Source organism: Pongo abelii, chromosome 20 (assembly GCF_028885655.2).
Source record: "Pongo abelii isolate AG06213 chromosome 20, NHGRI_mPonAbe1-v2.0_pri, whole genome shotgun sequence".
In the NCBI taxonomy this organism is placed as follows: Eukaryota; Metazoa; Chordata; class Mammalia; order Primates; family Hominidae; genus Pongo; species Pongo abelii.
In genome coordinates, this window is record NC_072005.2 from 59,557,057 (window position 1) to 59,576,479 (window position 19,423).

Consider the following 19,423-nt stretch of genomic DNA (forward strand, 5'->3'; position numbering starts at 1 on the left):
CTGTTTTATACATTTGTAAATCATATAGAAAAAATTTTTTTAAAAAACCAGTAATATTGGCTTTTGTATTTATACCTATGTAGGTATTTTACCTGTATTAATTTGTTCTTATGGCTTTAAGGTACTGCTGGTGTCCTTTTATTTCAGCCTAAAAGACTTTGTTTAACATTTCATGCAGGGTAAGTCTACTAATGCAAACTCCCTCAGCTCTTGTTTATCTGGGGATCTCAATTTCACTGTCAATTCTGAAGGATAATTTGCCTGATACTGAATTCCTGCTGGATAGTTCTTTCATTTCAAACTTTGAATATGTCATTCCACTGATTTCTAGCCTCCATAGTTTCTGATGAGAATTTGGCTGTTAATCTTATTGAGGATCACTGTACATGACAAATCATTTCTATGTTGCTACTATCATGATTCTCTTTTCCTTCCACAGTTTGATTATGTGTCTTGCTGTGGATCTCTGTAAGTTTATCACAATTAAAGTTCACTGAGTTTCCTAGGTATACGGATTCATGTTCTTTATATATTTGGGAGGTTTCAGTTCTTATTTCTTCAAATATTCTTTCTGCCTTTTGCTTTCTCCTTTTCTTTGAAAATTCTTATTAAGCATACATGCATATGCTTCATGGTGTCCCAAAGCTTTCTTACATTTTATTTTTCTTCACTTTCTTCTGCTCAGATTAAATAATTTCAATTAACCTAAAGTTTAAGTTAGCTGATTCTGTATTCTGTCAATCTACTCTTGAAACTTTATAGTTGAAATTTTCACGTTATACTTTTCAGCTCCAAAACTTCTATTTCACTTTTTAATAATTTCTATGTTTTTACTGATATTCGTTGAAACACTGTTGTCCTACTTTCCTTCAGTTCTTTGTCCACCGTTTACTTCAGCTCTCTGAGCATGGTTAAGATAGTTGATTTAAAGTATTTTTTAGTAAGTGTAATGTCTGAGCTTCCTCAGAAGCATCATTATTAAGCCAGTAATCATGCTTCAAATTGCCCAACCTGGAGGAATCCTCACACAGCTGTAGTACAGCTGGCCTGCTCAGAGGCAGCCAATGCGGATTCTTTATAACGGAGAAAAACTGTAAACCACCAATGTGTCTTCAGTAAGAGATTGCTCCAATGAGAAAGTAAAAACTCAAGTTATCTCTGTTTACCAGCATAAAAACAAAACAAAGACATACAGTATACAAATATACAATTTTGCAAAACAGAATATCACAAGAAAATATTCACTAAACATTTTCTAAAATTAAATTATGATTTTTACGATTTCTCTTCCATTGAAAAGAATGAACAGTAGTTCCTGATGGAGATAGTGAGTGATGGTGGACTGGACAACATAACGTTTTACTTTTTAGTCTCTAAGCATCACTGCATGACATTTTATCATAAAATATATATATATATATATATATATATATATATATCATGTGATGTTTACTACAAAAGAAATGTAGTATTTAACAAGTAGTGTAATCAGAATTTGGCTCCTGCCTCTCTGATGACAGAAAGTTCTGCTCACAGGTCTTAGCTACATTATAGCCATCTTTTGGCTATTATTTTTTAATTATTATTATTATTTTTTTGAGATGGAGTTTTGCTCTTGTTGCCCAGGCTAAAGTGCAATGGCACGATATTGATTCACTGCAACCTCTGCCTCCCGGGTTTAAGCGATTCTCCTGCCTCAGCCTCTCGAGTAGCTGGGATTACAGGCATGTGCCACCATGCCCAGCTAATTTTGTATTTTTAGTAGAGACAGGATTTCACCATGTTGGTCAGGCTGGTCTCGAACTCCTGACCTCAGGTGATCCACCCGCCTCAGCCTCCCAAAGTGCTGGGATTACAGGTGTGAGCCACCGCACCCGGCCCCTTTTGGCTATTATTAAAAAGTCAAAAAAATAACGGATGCTGGTGAGGTTGTGGAGAAAAAGGAACACTTACACACTGTTGGTGGAAGTGTAAATTAGTTCAACCATCCTGGAAGACAGTGCGGTGATTCCTCAAAGATCGAAAAACAGAATTACCATTCAACCCAGCAATCCCATCATGCATGCACGAACATATACATACGTGCGTATGTTCACTGTAGCACTACTCACAATAGCAAAGACATGGAATCAACCTAAATGCCCACCAATGGTGGACTGAATAAAGAAAATGTGGTACACACACACCATGGAATACTATGTAGCCATAAAAAAAGAGATCACATCTTCTGCAGGAACATGGACGGAGCTTGAGCCCATTATCTTTAGCGAACTAACACAGGAACAGAAAACTAAATGCTGCATGTTCTCACGAGTGGGAGCTAAATGATGAGAACACATGGACACATAGAGGGAAACAACACACACTGGAGCTTATCAGGGATGGAGGGTGGGAGGAGGGAGACGATCAGGAAAAATAACTAATGGGTACGAGGTTTAATATCTGGATGATGAAATAATCTGTACAATAAACCCCCATGAGACAAGTTTAGCTATATAGCAAACCTACCCCTGGACTAAAATTAAGAAAAATAATCAATTATAGACATTTTTATCTGAACACCCACTGCATGAGAATTCCTAAATCAACAGCAGAGTCTTCATGAGATGGATGCACTGTGAAGAATTTAAAGAACCTCCTGCTGTTAAGACAATTATGTTGATTTAATATTTTAAAACCAATTATGAAAAAAGACTACCTTCTCCATCCCCAATGTCTACTTCTGAACTTCCCATTCTATTCCAAATTAATATTTTAGAGCCAGAAACACACTGATTCAACTGTTTAGCTACAAATGTATTATAAACTCAAGCTAAGCAAGTTTCCCCATCAGTCTTCTTTTCCAAAGTTTTCCAGGTATTTGTGCACATTAATATATCACTTACATATGCAGCTTCTTTAATTCTGGTTTATAAAGGGCTGAAAGGGCATCCAAATGAAGTCTCTCAACAGTCACTACCACCCAACCTCACTGACGCCATGGAGCCTGCCCCCCATACCCAATCCATGCCTAGGCATAAAACCCTTCCCAGAACAATCATCTAAATGGAGCCTTTTCCACACTTCCATGTTACTGGGTCAGAGTGAGATGGAATCTATGTGGAGATGGAATTGAGGGAAAGCCCTGGGTGTGAATATACATGTTAGTCAGGACACTTCAGAGTGAGATGGAATCTATGTGGAGACGGAATTGAGGGAAAGCCCTGGGTGTGAATATACATGTTAGTCAGGACACTTCAGAGATAGATAAAATTATCAAGTCCAAAATATGGCATTTCAGGAAGGAGAGGACAAAACAATGAACCAAGAACATAACTTTTACCTGAGAAAGAGCCATTCCCTCCTCTTCTTTCTTTCCTCTTCCTCTGAGTTTCTTTCTCCGGTAAGTCAGTCTGTATGTCAAAAATACATTGTTTCATGCTTAAAATCAATACACCCCTTCCTCTACCACACACACAGAGGAAGAGGCTTGATATAGAAAAAAGATGGTCCTTAGCTTCCAACTGCAACAAGAGTGAAAATAAACTCATGAAAAAAATAAACTCCTAAACAGAGACTAAGAAGTGAGTTATTCCACCTATGTCTTCAAAAAGTTTTCCCTTCTTGCTGAAACCCACACATTCTGCATCAATTGCATTATCCTTTGTCCACTTGAAACTCAGCCAAGAAAAACTGTTGTGTCCAAGTTCATGGCCTCTCCCTGGGCAGCCAGCAGCCACTGACTGTCAGTCAATGCAGGATATAAAAGCCTAAAACTGGAACAGGTGAAGGGCCACCATAGCTCCACAAATCCCTGCTGTAGCCATACTAAGCAGTTTAGACTTCTGTCCCACAGGCAGGGGGAAAGCATAAAAAGATTTAATGCCAGGAGATGACATAATAAAACTTAAGACTTACTCCTGATGCAGAGATAGGGAGAAAGAATAAAAAGCTGAGGGAGAAGCAGCTCTCCTATCTCTAAGCTTATGCCCCTACCCCCTTCCTAGTAGTTTCCATCATTTTTGGAGGTCTCAGAGTCATTTAAGACTAACTGTAACTGGGCATCCTCTCTCAAAAAACTGCCACATGCAGACACATGCTCAATCCTGAAAATCATTTCACAGATCCCATCGGCTCAGATTCAGAATTTCTGGTATACCCATCATCTCCACGTTACAGGTGGGCACACTGAGCCTCAGAGAGAGGAGACATTTCACCAAGTTACCTGGAAAAGGTCTGAGTTGAGTGAGCAGAACTCAGTTGTAAATGAATTCTGAAATGGTGGCCTGGATAGGGCAGTAGCAAAGGTTTGTCCTTATTTCCAGATCACCATTCACATTCCTGAGTAGAAGCTTCTATTTCATGGGTTTAATCGATCCCAAGGATTTAATTCTTTTCCAGAAAAATATTCAAAAATATGAAATTACAAATAGCTATTACTCTTGGAAAGCATGAAAGGGGGTCAGCTGTGGAGATTAGTGCTGAGTAATCTCTTCATTATGAACAGATGGGCTCTGTTGGAATAAAATTCCACACCAATCCAGGCCATTCTTCAACATCTTGCAGAGAAAGGACAAAGGGGACCTGGAGGAACACCTACTTAGTGGGAGGTTTTTAGATGACATAAGGGAGTAAAGAAACTGAATACAGCTGAGCCTTGAGCAACACCAGTGATAGGGGTGCTAATTCCCCCACTCCCAGTCAAAAATCCAGGTATAACTTTTGATTCCCCAAAAACTTAACTACTGATAACCCATTGTTGACCAGAAGTCTACTGAAAACATAAACAGTTGATTAACATATATTTTGTATGTTACATGTATTATATACTGTATTCTTATAAAAAAGCTAGAGAAAAGATAATGTGATTATGAAAATCAAAAAGAAGGGAAAATATATTTACCATTCATTAAGAAGAGGTGGATCATCACAGTTCTTCATCTTCCCCGCATCCTCCCTGAGGTCATATTGTGTGGGCTGCAGTGGAGAAGGAAGAGAAGGGGTTCATTTTGCTGTGTCAGGAGTGGCAGGGGTAGAAGAAAATCCCCTGTATAGTTGGACCTGCATAGCTCAAACTGGTGTTGTTCAAGGTCAACTGTATTAAACTAACTGGTTAAACCAGATTTTAAGTGCTAAAAGATTATCAACACTTTAGAGTGAAAACACTGTGAAATCAAGTACCAGACATAAAAGAATAGTTCCAATATATGATAAAAAGTAGAAAGCGTTTAGGCCAGGCGCGGTGGCTCACGCCTGTAATCCCAGTGCTTTGAGAGGCGGAGACAGATTACCTGAGGTCAGGAGTTCGAGACCAGCCTGGCTAACAAGGTGAAAATCCCGTCTCTACTAAAAATACAAATTAGCCGGGCACGGTGGCGCATGCCTGTAATCCCAGCCACTCGGGAGGCTAAGGCAGGAGAATCGCCTGAACCCTGGAGGCGGAGGTTGCAGTGAGCCGAGATCAAGCCACTGCACTCCGGCCTGGGTGACAGAGTGAGGCTCCGTTTCAAAAAAAAAAAAAAAAAAGAAACAGAAAGCATTTAAACCTCATAAGCTGAACAATACATTTAAGAGAAAATAATTTGAAAAATTTTTTAAAATCCAATAAATTCTGGAATTACATTGAAGACAAGTTGAATACACGTCAAATTTAGAAAATGACACAAGCCACACACAAAAAAGAAGGGAATAATATTGTTAATGTCTGTTTGCAAAAGCAGCATACAGTGTCACAGTTTCTTCCCATTTCTTCACTCTCCTCAAGATCAGAGAAAGGGAAGAGGGTGAGCTGGAATTAACTGAGCTAAGTCAGTTAACCCTCTGGCTGAATAAGGGTTGCTTCTGATGTAATAATTAGAAAACGCAGAAGCCTCACACCCTAGTTTTGCAATTTTCATTCTCTTCTGCACAAACAATGAAACAAATTTTAAATTAATTATAGAGCCACACATCAGTACCTCACAACTTAATGTTCCATATTAAATCAACTCCACACTCACTTGGATTTGGGTGCCCCCCCTTTCTCCACCATTATGTGATTTTTTTCCCCCCTCTCTGTAAATGTCTCTCTTCCACCTTCTGTTTCTTTCCTTTTCTTTTTCCCATTTCGGCGTTTTCCTGTCCCTTTCTGCCCATTTTGCTTCCCTTCCTCTCCTTCTCTGACACAGTGTTTGGCCCCATGCTCGTAGCATCCTTTTTTTCAGTCCCTGCTATTGTTTCTGATGGCTCTCCAATTTCGCGCATTTCTCCCTCTTTATCCTCCATTTCTGCTTCCCCTCTGTTCTCCCTGGAGGAGGGCGAAGGGTGTGTATCCACCCCAAGTGAGGGCTTTACCAGCCGGAGGCAAGAGGGAGTCAGAGAAGAGTTTTAAGCAGAGAAACGACGCGGTGGCGGTCGGTGTCCACACTGACCTAAAGCAAAAAGGTCGGGGCCAGTACCCACTTCAGAACGATTTTAATCCGAAATGGACGCAGATCTCCAGACCCTCTCGGAGCGACGGGACTGGGAACGTCTTAGGGCCACGCCGCGAGAGGAATGAGCAGGTTCTGCGTTTTAACCTGCAGGGCGACCCCAAAACCCGACATCGGAGCGTGGGAACCTGAGGCCCGCGAAGAGCAGGCTTGAACCCGAAAGATGAAGACTCACTCACCCGAGAGCGCCAGTAGCCCCGCGAGATCCGCTTCCGGGTCGGCAGGAACCTGCGCGTACGCGAGTGCACTGGGGCGGCGCAAGGGGCAAGGGCAGGGGCAGGGCGTGGACAACTGTGGGGATGGGCGGGCAAATGGCGGGGATGGGCGGGCAAATGGCGGGATGGGCGGGGACAATGGCAGGATGGGCGGGGACAATGGCGGAATGGGCGGGGACAATGGCGGGGGCGGGGCCTAGGGGTCGGACTGCGGGACCTCGCTTCGGCGCGTCCCAGCGACTTTTTTAGGTCTGTTTGTCGCCCGGCACTACTCGATTCTTCACTTTTGGATTCCCTCGAATCTCTATGGTGTCGTTTGGAGCCTAGCTAAGTAAAAAATTAGAGACCTGTAGTCCCCTTATATTGGAATCGGAGCTTAAGTTGGGAGAGGTTTGCTTAAAAACGTTTCTGCGAGCGAAGGAGGCGCGTCCTGCGAGGCGGGACGAGCGCTGGGACCTGGTGAATGGGAGAGGGCGACGGTATAGGGGGGCGCTTGGATCCAGGAACTTCTGAGATCCGGACGATTAAAATTTTTATTTAATTAAGCGAAAGCTGGAGTTGTCTGCGTAGGTGATGGAAACTGGAATGAGATGCATTTTTGTGCCTGTGCGGAGAGTACAATTTTATATTGACTTTCACTGGAACATAATTTTTATTTCTGCTCCCCAGTCACCTAGAAGGCAGAGATGCACCATGGGCTGAGTTCCAGAGAATTTATGGGGTCAGACCCTGGGCTGTGGGGGGTGGAAGGCTGAGGCTTGGCTTTAAAAGAACAAAAAGTTCTGCTTGTATCGATCTAAATTTATTTTCCTTTCTTTATTATCCTAATGCACACCTCTTGAGATAAATTACAAATCCAAGTGCTGGATTTATTGGAGTTGGTATCTTGTGTTTTGCCTAAGTTATTAATTACTAATATACTATCGTTATTATTATTTTTATTATTATTTTGAGATGTAGTCTCTGTTTCCCACGCTGGATTGTAATGGCGCGATCTCGGCTCACGGCAACCAGCGCCTCCTGGGTCAAGCGATTTTCCTGCCTCAGCCTCCCGAGTATCTGGAACTACAGGCGTGTGCCACCATGCCTGGCTAATTTTTGCATTTTTAGTAGAGACGGGGTTTCACCATGTTAGCCAGGCTGGTCTGGGACTCCTGAGCTCATGTGATCTGCCCACCTGGGCCTCATGAAGTGCTGGGGTTATAGGCGTGAGCCACCGCTCCTGGCCTGTAGTCTGTAAAGTCTTTATTCTCAGTTATTTGGAAGAGTATTTTTAACATAATATGTGGTTGGCAATTCTCCTGGCCAACTGAATTGATTTCTCTTGGGCCCAGAGAGGAAACTTATTGACTGGAGGCTCCCCAAGAGAAGATGAGCCCATATGGGGGTATCTAAGTAAACCAAGGTCTATCCACTGTCTCTTTGGGTCTCTGTTTTCGTAACTGGGAATTACATCTGATAACAGGTGAAGGGTGAAAAAAAATGATAGTGCATTTTAGCATAAAAATACATATATGTTATTTACATATAAACATACGCATATAAAAATTCTATTTATTTTACATATAAAATACATATATATATTTAAATTTTTTTTTTTTGAGATGGAGTCTCACCCATAGAGATGGGGTTTCACCATATTAGCTAGGATGGTCTCGATCTTTTGACCTTGTGATCCACCCATCTTGGCCTCCCAAAGCGCTGGGATTACAGGTGTGAGCCATAGCGCCCAGCCTCTTTCTCTTTTCAATGTATTAAATGCACAAGATGCCATACTTTCAAATTCCATTTTGCAGAATTATTATATTTTCATAGGTTTCCCAAATCAAATATTAATTCAAGTTTCAGTTAGTTGTTTTAAAATAATAAATATATAGTTACATAATCTTTAAAATGATTAATTTGTTTTCTAGCCTAAAATGCTTTATCACCTTTTATGTTTCATGTCTCATATTTTAGTGCACAACCTACCTAATTTTGTACATTAATTTCCGTGATGGGTGCCATAGTATTTTTAGTCTTTGCAGACAGTGAAATGAGTTTTTCTGCTGGTATCTTAACATCTACCCACATTAAATACATTGGGTCATATAAAATTATTTAGTGCTTATTATAACTTATTAAGACCTATGAATATTCACTCATAAGTTATATTGATATGTAGAATAAATACTTTGACAAAAACAGGAAATTATCAAACCAAATTTGTAAAGTGAACATGACAAATATTTATACATATGTAGGTGTGTGTGTATGTATGTGTGTGTATATATGTATATATATGTGTGTATAGATATATGAAGAACACAACTAGGCAACTATTATAGTATAGCGTAGTAGTGAACACCAATGTTACTGCAACCAGGCTACTCACGTTCAAATCTTCACTCTTCTGGTATTTAAATGAGTCACCTAAACTCCTTGTGCTTAAACTCTTTTAGAGTTGGTGAAAGGAGAATAATATGAATTCCTAACTCATGGAGTTGTGAATATTAAATGTTAGAATAGGTACAGCATTGATAAAAGTCACTCATACATTGTAGGTGCTGTAAAAAGAAATACACGAAACTTGGGAAATTTCTTAACAATGTATCTCTCTATATATTTCATTTTTAATGTTCAGGGGGAAGAAATCGTCATAAGTGAAAGGTGATTTTCCATGAAAATGTGGCCCACAACTCATGTTGCCATGCAGAACCTTCTGCTTACTGAATATTGAGTGCTGGAAAATGACAGCATGGCCTCTGTGGATCTGAAAATTGGAATGATCTTCCTATTTGTGGGTGGCAAGCCACCCAGGTGCCGAGGCAAGAGACCGAGGGCACGAGCTGTTCCAGTATAATAAAATATATCAAACAACAAGAGTTATACTAGATCTAGATCATAGACATGATTATATATGAATATCATTAATCATTAGTTGGTAGCAATTACTCTTTATTCCAATATTATAATAATCCTTGCTCTACAATCATAACCTAGGAAAAGCCAGGCCATACAGAGATAGGAGCTGAGGAGACATAGTGAGAAGTGACCAGAAGACAAGAGTTGCGAGCCTTCTGTTATGCCCAGACAGGGCCACCAGAGGGCTCCTTGGTCTAGCGGTAACGCCAGCGTCTGGGAAGACACCCATTGCCAAGCGGACCATGGTCTAGCGGTAGCGTTAGTGTCAAGGAACAACACCCGCTACTTAGCAGACCGGGAAAGGTAGTCTCCCTTTCCCCGGGGGAGTTTAGAGAAGACTCTACTCCTCCACCTCTTGTGGAGGGCCTGACTCAGGCCCACCCGCAGTTATCCGGAGGCCTAACCATCTCCCTGTGATGCTGTGCTTCAGTGGTCATGCTCCTAGTCTGCCTTCATGTTCCATCTTGTACACCTGGCTCTGCCTTTTAGTTAGCAGTAGCAAATTAGTGAAAGTACTAAAAGTCTCTGATATGCAGAAATAATGGCATAAGCTGTCTCTCTCTCTCCCTCTCTCTCTCTGCCTCGGCTGCCAGGCAGGGAAGAGCCCCCTGTCCAGTGGACATGTGACCCACGTGAACTTACCTATCATTGGAGATGACTCACACTCCTTACCCTGCCCCTTTTGCTTTGTATCCAATAAATATCAGCGCAGCCTGGCATTCGGGGCCACTACCGGTCTCCGCATCTTGGTGGTAGTGGTCCCCCGGACCAACTGTCTTTTCTTTTATCTCTTTGTCTTGTGTCTTTATTTCTCCACTCTCTCGTCTCCGCACACGGGGAGAAACCCACCGACCCTGTGGGGCTGGACCCTACACTATTCCAGGTAGTTGTTGGAATCCTGGGGAATTTTTCACTCTTATGTTATTATATGGTCCTTTACTTTAGAGGATACAAGCCAAGATCCACAGATTTGATTCTCAGGCACCTGACTGTAGCTGATTCCTTGGTTATCCTCACTAGAGGAATCCCAGAGACCATGGCAACTTTTGGGTTGAAACAATTTGACAATTATTTTGGATGCAAATTTCTTTTGTATGCACACGGGGTAGGCAGGGGTGTGTCCATTGGAAGCACCTGCCTCTTGAGTGTCTTGCAGGTGATCATCATCAACCCTAGGAACTCCAGATGGGCAGAGATGAAAGTAAAAGCCCCAAAATACATTGGTCTCTCCAATATCCTGTGCTGGGCCTTCCACATGCTGGTAAATGCCATTTTTCCTATTTATACAACTGGCAAATGGAGCAACAACAACATCACAAAGAAAGGAGATTTGGGATATTGTTCCGCCCCACTTAGTGATGAAGTCACAAAGTCAGTATATGCAGCATTCACATCCTTCCATGATGTTTTGTGTCTGGGGCTTATGCTCTGGGCCAGCAGCTCCATCGTTTTGGTCTTGTACAGGCACAAACAGTGGGTACAATACATCTGTAGGAACAATCTCTACCCCATCTCTTCTCCTGAGAACAGAGCCATCCAAAGCATCCTTGCATTGGTGAGCACCTTTGTATTATGTTACGCCCTTTCCTTCATCACCTATGTTTATTTAGCTCTCTTTGATAATTCCAGTTGGTGGCTAGTGAACATTGCTGCAGTCATCATTGACTGTTTTCCAACTATTAGCCCTTTTGTTCTCATGTGCCGTGACCCCAGCAGATCCAGGCTCTGCAGTATCTGCTGCAGAAGAAATAGATGATTTCAGGAAAATGTGAATTGGCTGTCTTGGTTCATATTCGGCCACTGATGCACTCAGACCTCAAGGGATCTTAAGAATGATTACCAGCCGATTTCACTACAGAGAGACGGGTGAATAAGACAGAGACTTATCCAATGTGAAATACTAAATAATAATAGCCATAGTAAATGAAATCTTATGTAATTAACATGTGAGTACTCATATAGTTGTATTTTTTATTAATGATTGCAGTGAAGAACTTCAGATTCCATAAAATACTCCTGAAATAATGTATAGATACTGAAAACATCTTTGAATGTGTAACGTCCAATCTGAGATATTAAATTTTCCTAAGATGTACTCCAGCTTGGAATCGTATAAATGGGCATAGCAGTTGCATAAATGGGCATAGCATGTGGGTGGTTGTTATGGTTTGGGTATTTGACCTCTTGAAACCTCATTTTGAAATTATGCCTTACATCCCACAAAAAGCTGTGGACATGCGAAATATGATAATGTTTATTGAGAAAGATTAGTATATTAAAATATTTCCAGGTAAACATTTGAAGAATGATCCATAAGAGACAAAAAGGAATATAGGGAGCTGTGTCAGCTCACTTTTACAAAGGGTGCAGATGGGGCCGGGCATGGTGGCTCACACCTGTAATCCCAGCACTTTGGGAGGCTGAGGTGGGTGGATCACCTGAGGTCAGGAGTTCGAGACCAGCCTGGCCAACACGGCGAAACCCTGTCTTTACTAAAAATACAAAATTTAGCCTGGCATGATGGCAGGCACCTGTAACCCCAGCTACTCGCAAGGCTGAGGCAGGAGAATCACTTGAACCCAGGAGGTGAAGGTTGCAGTGAGCCAAGATCGTACCACTGCACCCCAGCCTGGGTGACAGAGTGAGACTCTGTCTGAAAAACAAACAAAGGGTGCAGATAGGAGACAACAAGTAAATAGAGATTTGGCAGGTGGGAAAAAATTGAATGGATTTTCGAGATATTCAGATTGTTCTGGGTTAAGCCTTGATAGCAGCTGGCTATAGTGGCAAGAAGTAGGTTTCAGGATGGACTTCTTCATTTCCAACTTGAGACAAGTTTTTGGAAGAAACTTCATCAGTCTTGGAGCAGCAGATGAATACCAATTTGGAGCCAAAATACACGAATTTGTTTTGTTTAATGCAGAACTTTTTTTTTTTTTTGAGACAGAGTCTCCCTGTTACCCAGGCTGGAGTGTAGTGGCACGATCTCAGCTCACTGAGGCAGGCAACCTCTGCCTCCCAGGTTCAACTGATTCTCCTGCCTCAGCCTCCCGATTAGCTGGGATTACAGGTGCACGCCACCATGCCTGGCTAATTTTTGTATTTTTGGTAGAGACAGGGTTCACTATGTTGGCCAGGCTGCTCTCAAACCCCTGACCTCAAGTGATCCGCCCACCGAGGCCTCCCAAAGTGCTGGGATTACAGGTGTGAGCCACTGTGCCTGGCCTAATGCAGAGTTTTATATTGATTTTGAAGTCACCAAGAAAGCAAAATGAACATCTTCAAAAGAAATAAAAGGATAAGGCTGGGCGTAGTGGCTTATGCCTGTAATCCCAGCACTTTGGGAGGCCAAGGCGGGTGGATCACAAGGTCAGGAGATCGAGACCATCCTGGATAATACGGTGAAACCCGGTCTCTACTAAAAATACAAAAAAATTAGCCGGGCATGGTGGCAGGCGCCTGTAGTCCCAGCTACTGGGGAGGCTGAGACAGGAGAATGGCGTGAACCTGGGAGGCAGAGCTTGCAGTGAGTGGAGATCGCGCCACTGCACTCCAGCCTGGGCAACAGAGCAAGACTGTCTCAAAAATAAATAAATAAATAAATAAATAAAAAGGATATTAATTCAAACATAGGAAATATTTTAATATGATCCTCTGTAAATTATAAATGGTTATAATTTTTTAAATTAAACACTTTATTTTAGAATAATTTTAGATCTGGAGAAAATTTGCAAGTATAACACAGAGAGTTCTGAAATATCCATCACCTAATATCCCTCATGTAAACATGTTGCCATGAAACATTTGTCAAGACTAGGAAAGGAACGTTGGTTCATTCCTCTTAACTGACTTTATTTATATTTCACCTGTTTTAACACAGTCTTTTTTCTCTTTCAGGGTCCAGTCCAGGACATCACATTATGTTTAGTCATCTTGCCTCCCCAGCCTGTTTTGCTCTGTGTTTTTGTTTTTCATGATCTTGACAAATTTGAAGGGCATTGTTTTACTTTTAGAATGTCACTAAAATTGAATTTGTCTATTGTTTTTCTCATGGATAGACTAGTTTTATGGGTTTTGGGGAAGAAGACCACACTTGTCACATCATATACTGTCAGAAGTCTAAGGAAATTTGGATGAGTTATCTCTGGTGATGTTAATCTTGATCAGTTAGTTAAGACAGTGTTTGTCAAGTTTCTTCACTATATGGTTACTGTGTATTCCTTTCCACACTCTAATCTTTGGAAGGGAGTTTCTAAGCCCATCACACACACTTAAAGTGAGCATGTGTGTTTGTGTGGAAGGGGCATTGAATTAACCTTCACCTGCTGGGAGGTATCCACATAGATTATTTGCCATCCTTCTGTAAGGAAGATATGTCTTTTCTCCTTCATTTATTTGTTTGTTCAATTATTTATTCATATCAACATGAACTCATTGATATTTATATTTTGTTATATAATTCAATGCTAAGGAATTAATTTTGTTACTTAAGTCTTTGCAGCTGTGGTCACTGGGAGTTGTGGAATAATAAAAAATATATATCTTGTCTTCATCTTCATCCTGGTTCCTGTTACAGAGCTTCAAAATCTTTTTTTTTGAGATGGAGTTTTGCTCTGTTGCCCAGGCTGGAGTGCTGTGGCTTGATCTCAACTCACTGCAACCTCCACCTTCCGGGTTCAAGCAATTCCCCTGCCTCAGCCTCCCAAGTAGCTGGGATTACAGGTGTACAGCACCACGCCTGGCTAATTTTTGTATTTTTAGTAGAGATGGGGTTTTGCCATGTTGGCCAGCCTGGTCTTAAACTCTGGACCTCCAGCGATCCACCTGCCATGGCCTCCCAAAGTGCTGGGATTACAGATGTGAGCCACCGTGACTGGCCCAGAGCTTCATAATCTTTTTGAATTTCCTGAATGATGAATGCCTTTGTCATGTTCACGAGGTGACTCATGGCACAGGTCCCTACATAGCTTTAAAACGAGGGCTTGTCACCAGAGAAACCAACGAAGTAATTAGAAGTAAGAACTTTCAGCCACCAGACCACTGGGAAGGGAAGAGGCTAGAGACTGAGTTCAAGCTCATGGCCATTGAATTAATCGACCATGCCTAGGTAATTAAACCCTGATAAAAAATTCAGACATGAAGGCTTGGGGGAGCTTTCTGGCGTGGGACAAACCACATAATAGAAAATAAAATTGCAAAGTAAACTAATAAAGTCTTCAAAAAAGAGGTTATCACTCAAAGTCTTCTCTTCTAGCTATCTTGAAATATACATGACATTGTGATTTGCTGTAGTCACCTCACTGTGTAGTAGAACCTATTCTTCTTGTCTAATTAACTTTGTACCTATTGATGAACATCTCCCAGCACCAGTCCCCTCACCCCTTCCCTCCCGGGCCTCTGGTAACCACTGTTCTACCCTCTACTTCTATGAAATCAACTTTTTTAGATCTCACATGAGTGAGATCATGCAGTATTTGTCTTTCTATGTCTGGCTTATTTCAGTTAACATAATGTTCTCCAAGTTCATGCATGTTGCCACAAATGACAGGATTTTATTTTGTTTTATGGCTGAATAGTATTTCATTGTGTATATATACCACACTTCTTTATTTGTTCATCTTTGTATGAGCATTTAGGTTGATTTCATATCTGGACTATTGTGAATAGTGCTGCAATAAACATGGGAGTGTAGATATCTCTTTGACATACTGATTTCATTTCCTTTGCACATATACCCAGTGAGAAGTTTGCTGGATTACATGGTAGTTCTATTTTTAATTTTTTGAAGAATCTCCAAACTGCTTTCCATAATGGCTTCACTAATTTGCATTCCCACCACTACAAAGAAATGATAAATGTTTAAAGCAATTAATATGGTAATTACCACCATTTGATTATTATACAATGTATACATGTATTGAAACATCACATAATACCCCCAAAATATGTACTATTATTATGTGTCAATTACAAATTAAAAATTAGTGAAAAAAGGGGTTACCAAATGTCTAATAAACAAAGAAAATATGCTCAATTGCCTTACTATTCAGGAAATACACATAAAACCACTAACTAGTACCCAAATACACTAACCAGAAGGCTAAAATGAAAATGACAGAATATACCAAGCGTTGACCATGATGTGGATAAACTAATGATCTCACACTGCTGAGGGTTGTGAAAATTGGTATAAACCTGTTGGAAAACTATTTCTTAGTGTCTGAAACAGCTTAACGGATACAAAATTATGACAACAATTCTACTACTGTATATATATATATCGATATATATACACATATATATACAGATATATATATCTCAAATAAATTCATATGTGTGTCACCAAACCATAAGATATCTCAAATAAATTCATACATGTGTCACCAAAACACAAGTTCTAGAATTTATATACCAGCATTATTCATAATAGCCCCAAACTGAAAACTACTCACATGTACATCAAGAATGGAATGATTAAGTTAATAGATATTTACACAATGGAATTCTATGCAGCAATGCTAGTGAATGATCCACAACCACCTGCAAAAATACAGATATATTCACAAACAACATATACAAGATGCCAGATACAGAATAGGTTATTTTGTATGATTCCATTTATAGGAAGTGCAAAACAGATTAAAGTGATCGATGCTATGAGATGTCTGAATAGTGCTGAATCCTTGGGAGTCGTGACAGGAAGGAGTGCATGGGGACACCTTGGGTTCCAGGAATAGCCTGTTTTTTCATCTAGAAGATACACAGGGGATGTGTTCAGGTTTTAAAATTTCACAGAGCTGTGCACATGTCTTACAATTTAGAGAACTGGGAGATGGTAAATAGGTTAGTGTTTTAATGTGCTAATATTGCCAAGGTGAAAGTTAAAGGACTTACATAACTTTATAATTACTTTATAGAAGTAATTTCAAAATGTAAAACTAAGATAGTGAGCACAAAACCTTCAAAACAAAAGTGCAAAATGTAGAATTGTTTTAAAAATGTTTTAAAAACAAAGAAGTTAAAATAGAAAGAATAAGAAAATAGGGAAAGTGTAAAGAACACAGAATAAATTGGTAAACATAATCCTGAATATATCCATTATTACATTAAACTGAAACAGACAAATAATTTTTGTTATACTAACATTGTTTGACTATAATTAATTGAATATTTTAGACAGATACATAAAACATTAGGAAAAATATACAATAATGAAAAATACATTCTATGTAATTTTAACCAATTAAACAGCTAGCATGGCTATGTAAATATCACATGAAATAGACTTTATAGTTGGTTTAACTTGCCACTATTATAATTAATATTTTTCTACATTTCTTAATGTAAACACTTCTAATATTCCTTGGTAGATAGCAAACATAATGCCACTTACTATAAACATACACACAGGTATGTTCCATCTTGCTTTGTGATCTAGTGTGCAGTACATAATCCTAAGTGCCTCATACAAGTTAAAAATGTTTCCTTATTTTTGTTTATGAAGTTCAATATGTTAAGTCAAACAAATCCTTTTGTTTGTTGAACTATTGGATCTTTAATACTTTGCATCAGCTTCATAATGAAAATAAAGACTCAGTATGTTAGATTGTTTCCTATAATTGGGGCATAAGCATTTTGCTCCTTTGGAAGTCTACCTGTCATAATCTCCATATGAACAGAGTGGATTCATACTTTCTCCCTCAATATAGCCATTTCTCTGCTATTTCAAGTAAATTTGAATAAAATGAATGTCTGTGCTCGCTTGCTCACCTTAGAGGTAGGAAAACGCAACCCCCAAATCTCTTTCTTTCCAACATGGCCAAGTGGCATCTTCACATGATAAAGAAAAAGAGTCTACCATCTACTGATCTAGATCCTCAAATCTATGCAGTCTCACAGAGTGTGTGTGGTTTTCTGTTGTTGTTGTTGTTGTTTGTTTGTTTGCTTTGAGGCAGGGTCTCACTCCCTTAGCCCAGGCTGGAGTGCAGTGGTGTGATCTCGGCTCACTGCAAGCTCCACTTCCTGGGCTTCAAGTGATCCTCCCATCTTAGCCTCCCAAGTACCTGGGTCTACAGGCATGTGCTACCATGCCTAGGTAATTTTTTTCATATTTTTAGTAGCGATGAGGTTCCGACATGTTGCCCAGGATGGTCTCGAACTCCTGGGCTCAAGCCATACTCCTGCCTTGGCCTCCCAGAGTGCTGGGACTACAGGCATGAGCCAGCACGCCCAGTCAGCATCTGCTTTTTAATAGTCAGCGCTCATGTGATGTTTTTTATTTTGGCATAAATATATTTTTTGTCTCACTCTTGATCAGTGTAACCATTTCTACATGAAAATGATTTAAATATACTGATTTCCCTCCATATAGTTATATTTTAAATTATTATTATCTGTCTGAGGATGTAACATACAGATTTTATAACTTGGGACGCAATTCTGTTATTAAACAAAACCTCGCCTCCACATGACCTCATCACTACAGGAGAACATTTTTTTCTTCACTTTCTTGAATGGTCATATCACACATTGCTACTTGCCCATGTAACTTTTTCAACAATCTCATGCTTACTTAATTTCTGCATAGATTTATTATATCAGATTGAAGGTTGCACACTCAGAGAGATCCCCATCATTTCCAGATTGATTCAGGACCTAATTTTTTTGATTGTATAGACCTTTAATGACTCTACTGCAGGCCTTAATAAAACTTTGATAATATGAATATTTACATAATAATTTCATCATATTTCATTTACAATTGTTCTTACTAGTTAGTGTTTATCATTGGGGTGGAAGTTCACCCTGTCTTGTTCATCACCTTCTCATAATTGGGAGAGGTTCATAATTAAGATTACATTGCTGCACGGAAGAGTAAATCATCAATTGAACCATGAGCAAATATATACAATGTACATGTTTATGATGAAGTTAGGAGATCTTGTCAACTTTTCCAGGCAAAGCAAAGCCTGTATACACTGGGGTCACAGCTCATGAGAACAAAGGGGCTGAGAGTTGGGAAACATACACTCATTAAGGCTGAAGTGTTCACCAGTAAACTATGGGGATTATCCAAAAGAGCCATACAAACTTGGAAAAGGCAGGAGAGAGTGTAAGAAGACACAAAGGTGCTCACGGGGATGAGGATGCTCTGCGTAGCTCTGTTCTCTGGGGAGGCTCTGGGGGAGAGATTGCTCCTATGAATGTGCTGGACCAGCTGCTTGTGCCTGTGCAGGATGCAAACCATGGAGCTGCTGGCCCAGAGCATGAACCCCAGACACAACACATCAGGGAATGATAACAACATTGCACACAGTGTCTGTGCGATTTTGTTGTTGCCTCTCCCACAACAGTCTCCCAAATCCTTGTTCACTGTGGTGTTTCTGTGGTTCCGTTTGCCAGTCACATATATGGGAAAGATGATGTTTACCAACATGCACAGGATCCAGCACAGGAGAACAGAAAAGCCAACATGCTTGGGAGCTTTCTCTTTGAGTTTTGCCCACCTGGATTTCCTGGAGCTGACCGTGATCACCTGGAAGACACTCAAGAGGCAGGTGGTGCCAGTGGACACTCCCCTGCCCACTCTGTGGAGATAGAAAACAAGTTTGCACCCAATCGCATTGAGAAAATATCTAACCCGGAAAGCTGCCATTGTCTGGGGGACTCCTTTACAGAGGAGAGCCAAGAAGTTGGCTGCAATCAAGTGCTTAACAATCAAATCTGTGGACCTTAACCTGCACCCAATGTAGTAAATGGAGAGATAATGGAGAAGAGAGAAGCTCCCCGGGACTCCCACCACGGTCTGTGATAAGATCATTCCCACTGCCATATACCGGGAGGCCATTCTGCGAC

General features: G+C 40.4%; 2 protein-coding genes and 1 pseudogene across 11 annotated transcripts in view; 1 reads left to right on the forward strand and 2 right to left on the reverse strand.

The window, feature by feature from the left end:
- Positions 1–10,967, reverse strand: part of ZNF677 (zinc finger protein 677) — a 41,190-nt gene extending 30,223 nt beyond the window's left edge. For 2 of the 10 annotated variants that reach the window (XR_008516742.2, XR_010138663.1), the window contains exons 1-3: positions 6,629–6,811; positions 4,883–4,956; positions 3,323–3,392 (exon numbers count right to left, since the gene is read on the reverse strand). Coding sequence is in view for 7 of the 10 variants with exons in the window: in XM_024238067.3 (XP_024093835.3) it covers positions 3,323–3,337 (15 nt within the window). In the remaining 3 variants the exon portion in view is untranslated. The other 8 variants (XM_024238067.3, XM_024238064.3, XM_024238063.3 and 5 more) reach the window with 8 other exon arrangements.
- On the forward strand, positions 10,139–11,379 carry PONPYGV1R1803 (vomeronasal 1 receptor ponPygV1R1803; annotated as a pseudogene).
- On the reverse strand, positions 18,513–19,415 carry PONPYGV1R1804 (vomeronasal 1 receptor ponPygV1R1804). The gene is given in 1 exon segment (NM_001167379.1): positions 18,513–19,415. A coding segment is annotated over 1 exon segment (903 nt).
- Positions 19,416–19,423: the final 8 nt, after the last annotated feature.